Source organism: Macaca fascicularis, chromosome 19 (assembly GCF_037993035.2).
Source record: "Macaca fascicularis isolate 582-1 chromosome 19, T2T-MFA8v1.1".
NCBI classification, from domain to species: domain Eukaryota; kingdom Metazoa; phylum Chordata; class Mammalia; order Primates; family Cercopithecidae; genus Macaca; species Macaca fascicularis.
The window spans coordinates 46,367,741-46,380,051 of NC_088393.1; the positions used below are offsets into that span (position 1 = coordinate 46,367,741).

At 50.1% G+C, this 12,311-nt stretch overlaps 1 protein-coding gene across 2 annotated transcripts; it reads left to right on the top strand.

Moving 5' to 3' along the window:
• Positions 1-405: 405 nt before the first annotated feature.
• Positions 406-2,807, top strand: LOC102139603 (interferon lambda-1). Of its 2 annotated transcripts, XM_005589170.4 has the most exons (5): positions 406-721; positions 937-1,014; positions 2,092-2,241; positions 2,347-2,430; positions 2,525-2,807. In XM_005589170.4, the coding sequence occupies exons 1-5, from the start codon at positions 551-553 to the stop codon at positions 2,648-2,650; spliced, it is 609 nt and encodes a 202-aa protein (XP_005589227.1). In that variant the 5' UTR covers positions 406-550; the 3' UTR covers positions 2,651-2,807. The 2 variants fall into 2 exon arrangements, with proteins under 2 accessions (XP_005589227.1, XP_045235588.2); XM_045379653.2 differs by lacking the exons at positions 406-721; positions 937-1,014 and having other exon boundaries at positions 1,166-2,241.
• The last annotated feature ends 9,504 nt before the right edge of the window (positions 2,808-12,311 follow it).

Genomic DNA, 12,311 nt, shown 5'->3' on the forward strand with positions numbered 1-12,311 from the left:
TAATAAAATTAAAAACTAGGTTTTTTTTGTTTTGTTTTGTTTTGTTTTGTTTTGAAACAGAATCTCACTCTGTCGCCCAGGCTGGAGTGCAGTGGCATGATCTTGGCTCACTGCAACCTCACCTCCCGGATTCAAGTGATTCTCATGTCTCGGTCTCCTGAGTAGCTGAGATCACAGGTGCCTGCCACCACTCCTGGCTAATTTAGAATAAAAAAGAAGCTTTCTCCCTGCCATTCAGGTAGCCTTATCCCTAATCTCAGCCTCCGTCAGGGACTTCTCAAGGCCATTTGACTGAAAGCTGCCCAGAGAGTTCTAAGGATTTCAGTTTCTCTTTCCTTCTCGATGCAGCTCCCAGCTCACTGGGCCCCGCCCACACCTGTTCCCTCACCAGGCTCCCAGACTGGCCCCACCCACTCATGCCTCTGAAGTCAAAGTGGAAATTCTCATTTCCAATTACCTTTTCACTTTACACACATCATCGTGGATTGCTCATTTTGCCTGGCTAAAAAGCAGAGAGCCATGCCGCTGGGGAAGCAGTTGCGATTTAGCCATGGCTGCAGCTTGGATCGTGGTGCTGGTGACTTTGGTGCTAGGCTTGGCCGTGGCAGGCCCTGTCCCCACTTCCAAGCCCACCACAACTGGGAAGGGCTGCGACATTGGCAGGTTCAAATCTCTGTCACCGCAGGAGTTGGCAAGCTTCAAGAAGGCCAGGGACGCCTTGGTGAGTTCCTGTTGCTAGGGGCTAACCTCCACTTCTACAGGTGTCCCAGCTACTGCCCTGCTACCGTGGGCTAGCCTCTAGCCTTCCAACTATGGCGAACCTCTATCCTTTCTGCACTGGGTTAAACCTATGCTGTCAGGCTAACTTGATCCTTGCTGCTAGAAGCTAGCTTCCAGCCATCCTGCTGTGAGCTAACCCCTGCCCTTACTCTCTAGGAAGAGTCACTCAAGTTGAAAAACTGGAGTTGCAGCTCTCCTGTCTTCCCCGGGAATTGGGACCTAAGGCTTCTCCAGGTGAGTTGGAAGTCAGGCCCCCTTCACCCTTCCCTTGACCCTTTCCCCTCTCTCCTTAAGTGGCCCCTTAGCTTTCTTTGTCTCCCTTGTCCTTCACTCTCTTGGACCTCTCCTCACCTGTCCTGTGCCCTTGCCACTTCTCAACAGCTCTCTTGACTCTGTCCTTCCCCTGGGTCCCTTCTATCATCTCCCGTTGGCCCCACTGCCCTAGCTCACTCACCTGTCCCTGTCACTTCCACTCTCACTCTTCATTTCTCTCCCAAATGTCCCCAGTCTGTCCCCCGCCTGTGCCTTTCATCCTGCTCCACTTCCCCCTGTCTGTTCCCAACACTGACTCCCTCTCCCTCTCACCCGCCCCTGTCACCTGTCCCTCATCATCTTTCACTGACATTCATCCAGCTCATGCTCCCCTCCATCCACCCTTCCTTTTTTTTTTTTTTTTTTTTTTTTTTGAGACAGAGTCTTGCTCTGTCGCCCAGGCTGGAGTGCAGTGGCATGATCTTGGCTCACTGCAACCTCCTCCTTCCGGGTTCAAACAATTCTCCTGCCTCAGCCTCCTGAGTAGCTGCGATTACAGGCATGTGCCATGATGCCCAGCTAATTTTTGTATTTTTAGTAGAAACAGGGTTTCACCATGTTGGCCAGGCTGGTCTCGAACTCCTGACCTCAGGTGACCCACCTGCCTCGGCCTCCCAAAGTGCTGGGATTACAGGCGTGAGCCACCACACCTGTCCGCACCCTTCTTCTCTGTGCATGCAACTGTCCCTCTCTCACTGCGCCCCAACCTGCTTTCTCCTCACCCGTCCCCACCCTGTCCCAGGGAACCTCTGTGACCCCCGTAAGTCCCCTTTCATTTGTCTCCATTTCACTTATCCTCTCACCTGCCTCCTTGACCATCCTGCCTCCCCTGTATCCTTCCTCAAGTCTTCCCCCTCCTGCCTCCTTCTCCCCAGACCCCTCACCTGTCCCCACCACATGCACTGTGTCACCGTCCTTCCCCAGGATTGCCTACCTGTCCCCACTAACTGGGTCTTCTTGCCTGTTCTCCCTCACATGCTCTTTTTCACCTCTCCTCAGGTGAGGGAGCGCCCCGGGGCCTTGGAGGCTGAGCTGGCCCTGACGCTGAAAGTCCTGGAGGCTGCCGCTGACACTGACTCGGCCCTAGAGGTCGTCCTAGACCAGCCCCTTCACACCCTGAAGCACATCCTTTCCCAGCTCCAGGCCTGTGTGAGTCATCGGGGCCTGGGCACTCAGGTCTGTGAGTTCTGAGCAGCATCCTTCCCCTGTGGTGGCTCAGGCTCCGCCTCACACACCGCCCTCCTCTGCCCACAGATCCAGGCTCAGCCCACAGCAGGGCCCAGGACCCGGGGCCGCCTCCACCACTGGCTACACCGGCTCCAGGAGGCCTCCGAAAAGGTGAGCAACCCAGGAAGAGAAGGACCAGGGTCTGAGGAGCCAATAGGAGCCCAGACCCTGGACAGCCCGTGACCCATCCCCTCCTCCCCTACAGGAGTCCCCTGGCTGCCTTGAGGCGTCTGTCACCTTCAACCTCTTCCGCCTACTCATACGGGACCTGACATGTGTCGCCAATGGGGACCTGTGTCTGAGAACGTCAACCCACCCCGAATCCACCTGACACCCCACACCTTATTTATGCACTGAGCCCTACTCCTTCCTTAAATTATTTCCTCTCACCCTTTATTTATGAAGCTACAGCCCTGACTGAGACATAGGACTGAGTTTATTGTTTTACTTTTATACATTATGCACAAATAAACAACAAGGAATTGGAACCTTCTGTGATAGGTGAATCCTTGAGTGTGTGTGCGATTGTGGGTCTGTGACTGGGTGTGGATGTCTGTGTGACGCAGGCAAAATTTGTGACTGATTGTATATATTTGTGTGTACCTGACTTCTGTGACTGTGTGTGTATTTGTATGTAAATGAGTGTCTGCCCAAACTTGAATCTAACCAAAGATGAGTAACTGTGCATGTTCATGCCCACACGTGTGCAAGTATGTGTGTGCACTGCCAGGCATGCTGGCTCACACCTGTAATCCCAGCACTTTGGGAGGCTGAGGCAGGCAGATCACTTGAAGTCAGGAGTTTGAGACCAGCTTAGCTAATATGGTGAAATCCTGTTTCTACTAAAAATACAAACATTAGCCAGGAGTTGTGGCATGCCCCTGTAATCCCAGCTACTTGGGAGGCTGAGGCAGGAGAAATGCTTGAACCCGGGAGGTGGAGGCTGTGGTGAGCTGAGATCACACCACTGCATTCCAGCCTGACTGACAAGAGCGAAACTCTGTCTCAAAAAAAAAAAAAGGCCAGGCGCGGTGGCTCAGGCCTGTAATCCCAGCGCTTTGGGAGCCCAAGGCGGGAGGATCACTTGAGGTCGGGAGTTTGAGACCAGCCTGACCAACATGGAGAAACCTCATCTCTACCAAAAATACAAAAATTAGCCAGGCGTGGTGGCACATACCTGTAATCCCAGCTACTTGGGAAGCTGAGGCAGGAGAATCACTTAAACCTGGGAGGTGGAGGTTGCGGTGAGCCAAGATCACACCATTGCCTTCCAGCCTGGGCAACAAGAGTGAAACTCCATCTCAAGAAAGAAAAAAAAAAGGGAAGGGAAGGGAAGGGAAGGGAAGGGAAGGGAAGGGGAGGGGAGGGGAGGGGAGGGGAGGGGAGGGGAGGGGAGGGGAGGGGAGGGGAGGGGAGGGGAGGGGAGGGGAGGGGAGGGGAGGGGAGGGGAGGGGAGGGGAGGGAAAGGGAGGGAAGGGAAGGGAAGGGAAGGGAAGGGAAGGGAAGGGAAGGGAAGGGAAGGGAAGGGAAGGGAAGGGAAGGGAAGGGAAGGGAAGGGAAGGGAAGGGAAGGCTCTCAGGGTGCTACATCCTGGAACCTAACAGCAATGCTGTGGGAAGCCCAGACATACAGAGAGACCACATATAGGTACTCCATATGAAAATCCCAGCACAGCTTCTGATTCACCCCAGCTCAGGAACCAGACATGCGAGTGAAGAAGCGTTTACATGACTCTAGGTCCCAGCTGGAGCAGAGACAAGCCATCCTCACTGGGCCCTGATTAAGTTCCTGACCCACAGAAACTGTGAGCATAATAATATTTGTTTTATGCCAGTAAGTTTGGTTTGTTATAAGGCAATAAATCATTGGAACGGTGAGACAGCCACCAGCCCATCACAATTCACTGTGAGGTGTGTCACGAGAAATTTATTACCAAAATGACCCATCAGAGTTTTTTGGGGGGGGTTGGGGAGAGGGGGACAGCGTCTGGCTCCGTCACCCAGGCTGAAGTGCAGTGGTACTATCTATCTCAGATCACTGCAACCTCCACCTCCCAGTTTCAAACCGTCCTCCCACCTCAACTTCCCAAGCAGCTGGGACTACAGGTGTGTGCCTCCACCCCCACCTAATTTTTGTATTTTTTGTAGAAACGGAGTGTCGCTATGTTGCCCAGACTGGTGTCGAGCTCCTGGACTCAAGCAGTCCTCCTGCCTCAGCCTACCAAAGTGCTAGGACTACAGGCGTGAGCCACCGCCCCAGCCCCAACAAAGTTTCTGAATGATTGACTTTTTGTTACATTACAGGGGTTTCAGAACAAAATTCCATTCTTATCACCCTATAACTCTCACTTCTTTGTATTGTTTGTTTGTTTGAGACGGAGTCTGGTTCTGTCGCCCAGGCTGGAGTGCAGTGACAAGATCTCAGCTCACTGCAACCTTCGTCTCCTGGGTTCAAGCGATTCTCCTGCCTCAGCCTCCCGAGTAGCAGGGACTACAGGCACGTGCCACCACTCCCAGCTAATTTTTGTATTTTTAGTAGATACGGGGTTTCACCATGTTGGCCAGACCGGTGTCGAACTCCTGGTGTCAAGTGATCCTCCCGCCTCGGCCTCCCAAAGTGCTGGAATTACAGGCATGAGCCACGGCGCCTGGCCTCCATTGCATTCTTGAGGATTTTCTTGATTAGGAGTCAGAAGACAGAAGTACAGGCATACGCAGAAATTACATACAACCAACGGGCAAAAGTTGAAGCATTCTCCTTGATAACCAAAAGCAAGTTAAATGTGGCCAGGTGTGGTGGCTCACGCCTGTAATCCCTGCACTTTAGGAGGCCTAGGTGGGAGGACTACTTGAGCGCAGGAGTTAGAGACCAGCCTGAGCAACATAGCGACCACATCTTTACAAAAAAAACTCAAAAATTAGGCAGGCATGGTAGCACGTGCCTGTAATCCCAGTCCCAGGAAGATGGCTCGAGTCCAGGAGGTTGAGGCTGTAGTGAGCCATGATCGTGCCACCGTACTCCAGCCCGGGTGACAAAGTAAGACTGTCTCAAAAAAAGAAAGAAAGAGAGAGAGAGGAGGGAAGGGAAGGGAAAGGAAGGGTAGGGAAGGGAAGGGAAGGGAAGGGAAGAGGAGGGGAGGGGGGAAGGGAAGGGGGGGAAGGGAAGGGAAGGGGAGGGGAGGGGAGGGAAGGGAAGCTGAGGAAGAAAGAAAGAGGAGTTAAACGTAAAAAAGTTATTTGTAAATTTTTTAAAAATTCACACACAACCTCACAACCATTCCCACTACATTATAAAGTCTGTGACTAGCAGAACCTCAGTTTGGGTAGGGGGCAGCATGGTGCCCCGCCCAGGACACGAATTTCTGTCTCTTTTGCCTGATACCTGCTTTCCCAGGTTCCCTCGCAGCTCAGAGTGACCATGAAATTAAGGGCTTCTTAAATAAATTAATTTATGCTGGGCGCAGTGGCTCACTCCTGTAATCCCAGCACTTTGGGAGGCTGAGGCAGGCAGATCACTTGAGGTCAGGAGTTTCAGACCAGCCTGCCCAACATTGCGAAACTCCATCTCTACTAAAAATACAAAAATTAGCCGGATGGCCGGGCGCGGTGGCTCACGCCTGTAATCCCAGCACTTTGGGAGGCCGAGGCGGGCGGATCACGAGGTGAGGAGATCGAGACCATCCTGGCTAACACGGTGAAACCTCGTCTCTACTAAAAATACGAAAACTTAGCCGGGCGTGGTGGCGGGCGCCTGTAGTCCCAGCTACTGGGAGGCTGAGGCAGGAGAATGGCGTGAACCCGGGAGGCGGAGCTTGCAGTGAGCCGAGATCGCGCCACCGCACTCCAGCCTGGGAGACAAAGTGAGACTCCGTCTCAAAAAAAAAAAAAAAAAAAAAAAAAAAAAAATTAGCCGGGCATGGTGGCGCATGCCTGTAATCCCAGATACTCGGTATGCTGAGGGGCAGGAGAATCGCTTGAACTCAGGAGGCGGAGGTTGCAGTGAGCTGAGATGGTGCCACTGTACTCCAGCCTGGGTGACAGAGCGAGACTCCGTCTCAAAAAAAAAAAAAGGTAATTTATGTAAAAAATGTAACACAGCTTGGCAAAGGGTGAGCCCCATACATGTGTTTGTTGCTGTTAACTCTCATTATTTTAACATATTTTTCTTCCTTGATACAAACAGAACTCTTTCCCACTTGTTCCCTTCCTTCCGGCTTAGTTCATTGGTATAAGGATGTGAGGCCCAAAGCTATGGCAACCATTTTGTGACCACAAGGCAACAAGTTTAGGGTGTGAAGCTATCATTCTGAGGAAAGTAGACCAAAAGAGTAGAAAACGGGGTCCTTGCTGATATTAATAAGCCATTGCACCAAACCTCAGAATCCCCTAACTCCACACTTACTTAGATGACATAACTGAATGTCTTTATTGCTTAGGTCATGTTAATTGGATTTTTCTGTTTCTTGCAGCCAAATGTATCCCCACGAATTCATCTCTGCGTGGCCAGCACTGAACCCAGAGAAGGTGGTCAATTAATATTTCATAAAAATTTTAGTCATATAGGACATGTCCGAGCCCAGGCATACGAGTCTCTTCAATTATGAATGTTGCAATGGAAGAAAACGAGGTTGCAGATCTCTGCTTGGAGATGCCAAGGCTTTACGGAAGAGATTTTGAACTGGATATATTTTAGTTTTGCCTGACCAGCATCCATTACTCCTGGTAATAGCTCTTCAGTTTTCCTTTGGAAATGACCTCCTTTCCCACTCCCTCATTTGGCTGGACACATGACTCCAATTTGATCAATCAGAGCAAGCACTGCATCTCCAGAGCACAGTAACAAGCTTTTCCTTGTCCTCTCTCATGGTGGCCTTTGCTTCAGTGGTTCCCTCTACTTAGGACACTCTCCGACGACCAAGTCTTCACCTGGTTCATTTCCACAATATCACCTCCTCCTCCAAAAATCTTTCAGCATAGTACACCCGGGTTTCTATTGCTATATATATATATATATATATATATTTTTTTTTTTTTTTTTTTTTTTTTTTTTTTTTTGAGACAGAGTCTCGCTCTGTCGCCCAGGCTGGAGTGCAGTGGCATGATCTTGGCTCACTGTAACCTCCGCCTCCCGGGTTCAAGTGATTCTCGTGCCTCATCCTCCTGAGTAGCTGGGATTATAGGCGCCCGCCATCATGCATGGCTAATTTTTGTACTTTTAGTAGAGACAGGGTTTCACCATGTTGGCCAGGCTGGTCTCGAACTCCTGACCTCAGGTGATCCACCTGCCTCAGCCTCCCAAAGTGCTGGGATTACAGGCATGAGCCACTGTGCCCAGCCTCTATTGCTTTTATATGCTCAACAAGCTTTCTTAATTTTGTTTTCTTTTTTTTTTTTTTTTTTTTTTTGAGACGGAAGTCTCGCTCTGTCACCCAGGCTGGAGTGTGGTGGCGCGATCTAGGCTCACTGCAAGCTCCACCTCCTGGGTTGACGCCATTCTCCTGCCTCAGCCTCCCGAGTAGCTGGGACTACAGGCGCCTGCCGCCACGCCCGGCTAATTTTTCATATTTTTAGTAGAGACAGGGTTTCACCGTGTTAGCCAGGATGGTCTTGATCTCCTGACTTCGTGATCCACCTGCCTCGGTCTCCCAAAGTGCTGGGATTACAGGCGTGAGCCACCACGCTCGGCCAATTTTGTTTTCTTTTTTGAGACTAGCATATAACAGCAACAAGCTTTCTTTGTTTTCTTTTTTTTTTTTTTTAAGATCTTGCTCTGTCATCCAGGCTGGAGTTCAGTGGCTCAATCATAGCTCACTGCTGCCTCAAACTCCTGGGCTCGAGACCACCTCCTGAGTAACTGGGACTACAGGTGCACACCACCATGCTTGGCTAATGTTTTATTTTTGTTTTTATAGAGACAGAGTCTCACCATGTTGCCCAGGCTGGTCTCAAGCTCCTAGCCTCAAGTGATCCTCCCACCTTGGCCTCGCAAAGTGCTGGAATTACAGGTATGAGCCACCACACCCAGCCAACAAGATTTCTTATCCTACTTTATCTGGTGAGTATTTAGCTTCAACCACATAAAATTGCCAATACTCTACAATGTTTCACCTACAAAAACGGCAAGTTCATGTGGTTCGACCTAATATTTGGCAATCCCTCCTGCCCGGGACACACAACCTGGACATAGGACCCACCCATCCCCAACCTGGCCAATCAAAGCATTCCATTCATTCCCTTGGATGCTGCAATCAGTGTCGGGGTTGCCATGTGACCTCAGCCAGACCAATAAGAGCCCTTCCCTGAGATTGCTCTTAGGACTAGAGATTCTGCCATTTTATCTCTGGGCTCTGGAAAGATTGAGTGTGTGTCTGTAAATAAATGACCATTTTCCCCACCACATGCAGTTGAAAGGGATGAATCTGAGCTGAGACAAGCAAAGAAGAGAGATGCATAGGAAGAGTGTCTTGGTGGGGTTGAGTCTGGGTTCCTTTCTCTAAACCCCTGTTCCTTGTAGCTTTGCAATCCCCCACAACTTTTTTTTTTTTTTTTTTGAGACAGAGCCTCACTCTGTCACCCAGGCTGGAGTGCAGTGATGTAATCTCGACTCACTGCAAACTCCACCTCCCGGGTTCACTGCAACCTCCACCTCCCGGGTTCAAGCGATTCTCCTGCCTCAGCCTTTCAAGCAGCTGAAATCACAGGAACCTACCATGCCCAGCTAATTTTTGTATTTTTAGTAGAGAGGGGGTTTCACCGTGTTGGCCAGCCTGGTCTCGAACTCCTGACCTCAGGCAATCCGCCCACCTCGGCCTCCCAAAGTGCTGGGATTACAGGCATGAGCCACCCCTCCCGGCCTTTAATTTTTTTTTTTTAATAGAGACAGGATCTCACTATGTTTCCCAGGCTGGTCTTGAACTCCTGGACTCAAGTGATCCTCCCAACTTAGCCTCCCAGAGTGCTGGGATTATGTGCCAATCACTGCGTCCGGCGCCCAATTCTGTTTTGAAGGTAGGCATACCTCACCCCAAAGCTGGGGTCTCCATGGAAATCAGACCACATACCATCCCTGGTGAAGACCCTTCATTGGCTTCCCACGGCTCCAAAGAATAAAATGTTAACTCTTGACCACACCTCATAAGGTTCTGTAGAACCTGCTTGCTTCTCCCACCTACTCTCCTCTCACTCTCCTCACTTCAGTCCAGACACACTGCCTCCAACACATCAAGCACACTACTTCCTAAGGGCCTTTGCACATGCTATTCCCTTTGCCTGGAATGCTTTTCCCTGCTTTTCTCACAATGAATTTATTTAGCTCCAACATCACCTTCCATCTAAAGTAGGCCTCAAAGTCATTCTCTATGCCATCATCCTGTTTTCATTCTTTGCATAGCATTTATTTACCACTGGACATGCATTATTTACTTCTGTTTGTTTTGTTTGTTTGTTTGTTGGATCTCACTCTGCCGCGCAGGCTGGAGTACAGTGGCGCGATCAGGGCTCATTGCAACCTCAACCTCCTGGACTCATTTAATTGCTTATTTGTTTATTTCTCCTCCCTCTGGAATATAGGCACCACGGAGCAGGGCTTTCTTGTTTTGTTTCATCTATTGTTCACTGCAATAGCCTCTACGTAGGACCAGTTACATAATGCATGCTCAATAAGGCTTTATCAAGTGAATCAGAGACAAGATTCCTGATGGTTCTGTGTGCAGGTTGGAGGCAGTCAGCTTTCCAATCATGGCTCTGCTGTTAACTGGCTGTGTGATCTTGGACATGCTTCTTAACCTCTCTGAGCTTCAGTTTCCTCATCTTGAAAATTGTGTGCACACACCGCATATACCTGTGCAGACTTTAAATGTAGTCACGCTTATTATTGGAGTAACTCCATTTCCTGAGCATTATGTGCCATGCACTGGGTTGCATGCTCTTTATCTGTGCATCAGCAAGGGTTTGGGAGCGCTGTGCCTGGCTTGTGAAAAGCCCTCAGTACCTGGGAGTCTTCATGACTGACACAGATGAGGGTGGTTGGGCCCCTGAGTGAGGAAGCCTCCTGGCCTGTGATTCTCTGGTGCCTCTGTCCTAGCTGCCTCCCACCTTGTCTGCCTAGATCCATCCCCCTCCCTCCTGCTCCGTTTCTATTTCTGTCTTTCTCTCCTCCTCCCCTGGCCTCAGGGGGCCCCTGACTGGCAAGAAGCCTTCCTCCTTCTTCCCCAGGATCAGGAAGGCGTTTGCACTGCAAGGCCCCTGCAAGGGCTGGGATGTCTGTCCCTCTCCTCTCCCCAACCAGCTTTCCTTCCGCAGCCACAGCCCTCAGCCTCACCTGAGAAACTCCTCTCCCCACACCGTCCTCCATGCCCTCTGCCAGGGTCCCTCAGATTCCAGGCGGAGCAACACAAGACCTCTTGTGCCTGCGCCCACCAGGCTGGCTGTGGATATCCAAGTTCAGCTAAGGTCATGGGGGCCATACCCCAGCCTCCGGACACAGACCCCAGAGGCAGCATAGTGTAGGGGTACAATCAAACTTCCACCTCTGCTATTTATTCATGGGGGGGATGGAGGGACTTGGGCAGGTGACTTCATCTCTCTGTGGTTCAGGTTCTTGTCTGTAAAATGGGACGAAGGATCGATCTACCCTACCCCACTGAGTTGTGAGGTCTCAGCAGGTGGAATGAATATTCAATAACTGCTCAGCAGTAGAGTGCTCTAGTTAAGGGTATTGAAGGATGGCCGGGCACGGAGGCTCACGCCTGTAATCCCAGCACTTTGGGAGGCCGAGGTGGGCAGATCACAAGGTCAGGAGATCGAGACCATCCTGGCTAACACAGTGAAACCCTGTCTCTACCAAAAATACAAAAAATTAGCTGGGTGTGGTGGCGGGCACCTGTAGTCCCAGCTACTCGGGAGGCTGAGGCGGGAGAATGGCGTGAACCCGGGAGTCAGAGTTTGCAGTGAGCTGAGGTCACGCCACTGCACTCCAGCCTGGGCGACAGAGTGAGATTCTGTCTCAAAAAAAAAAAAAAAAAGTATTTAAGGAGTTCAGGGAATGTCACCCCAAAATATGGCACCCTGGTATGCTGATTATTTTAAATTAAAGGCACTCAGAGATCCACAGATGCTGGAAGAGGCTTTCCTCTGATGTCTTCCTATCTGCCTAAAGACCATAACCCACCAAAAAGAACACAAGTGCCTTCTGTCCTCTCCCTGACATTTCATTATCTTTAACAGGAAAAAAAGAGAAACGTAACTACATCTGGATGGACTTTGTCACAAGAAAGTATCTGTCTGTCAGGCTCAAATTCCAGAGACATTTACAATTTAATTTCTATCTCCTGGATCCATTTATTTTCCCCAAAATCATTTATTACCCCTCAAAATTGCCTACCTTTCCCCATCTCCCCTTTCCCTGTGAAGAAAGGTATATAAGCATCTAAACCTCACTGGGTTATTGGGTAATCACTTCCCTGTGATTTTCCCAGTGCATGTTAAATACCCTCCATATGCCTTTTCTCTTGTAAAGTCTATTGTCAGCCCATTCCGGTGACATTTCAGAGAGTGAAAGGGAAGCTGTCTTTTCACCCCTACAGTAGAGACTCAGAAGTTGGCCTGCCTGCCTTTTTAAATCCCAGTTTTGCCACCTTGGTCCAGTTATTTAACTTTTCTGGGCCGAAATTCCCTCATCTGGAAAACAGGATAATAATACCGATGTCCTAGTGTTGTTGTGAGAATTAAATGACTTAAGTGCTTGGCACATAGTAAGTATTCAGTTAAGTGTTTGCTATTATGATCATTTTATTTTTGTGATTATTCCCCACCTCTAAGTCTCTCAGAGGATAGAAACCTGTCTGCCAGTCTCCCTTGGCCCCAGTTAGTCATCTTCCTTCATTCTCACTTAGAGTCCTTATGCTGCAATCTAGGTCACCCTCCCCAACACATACACACACACACACACACACACACACACACACACAGACACACACACAGGTCAGCAGGGCC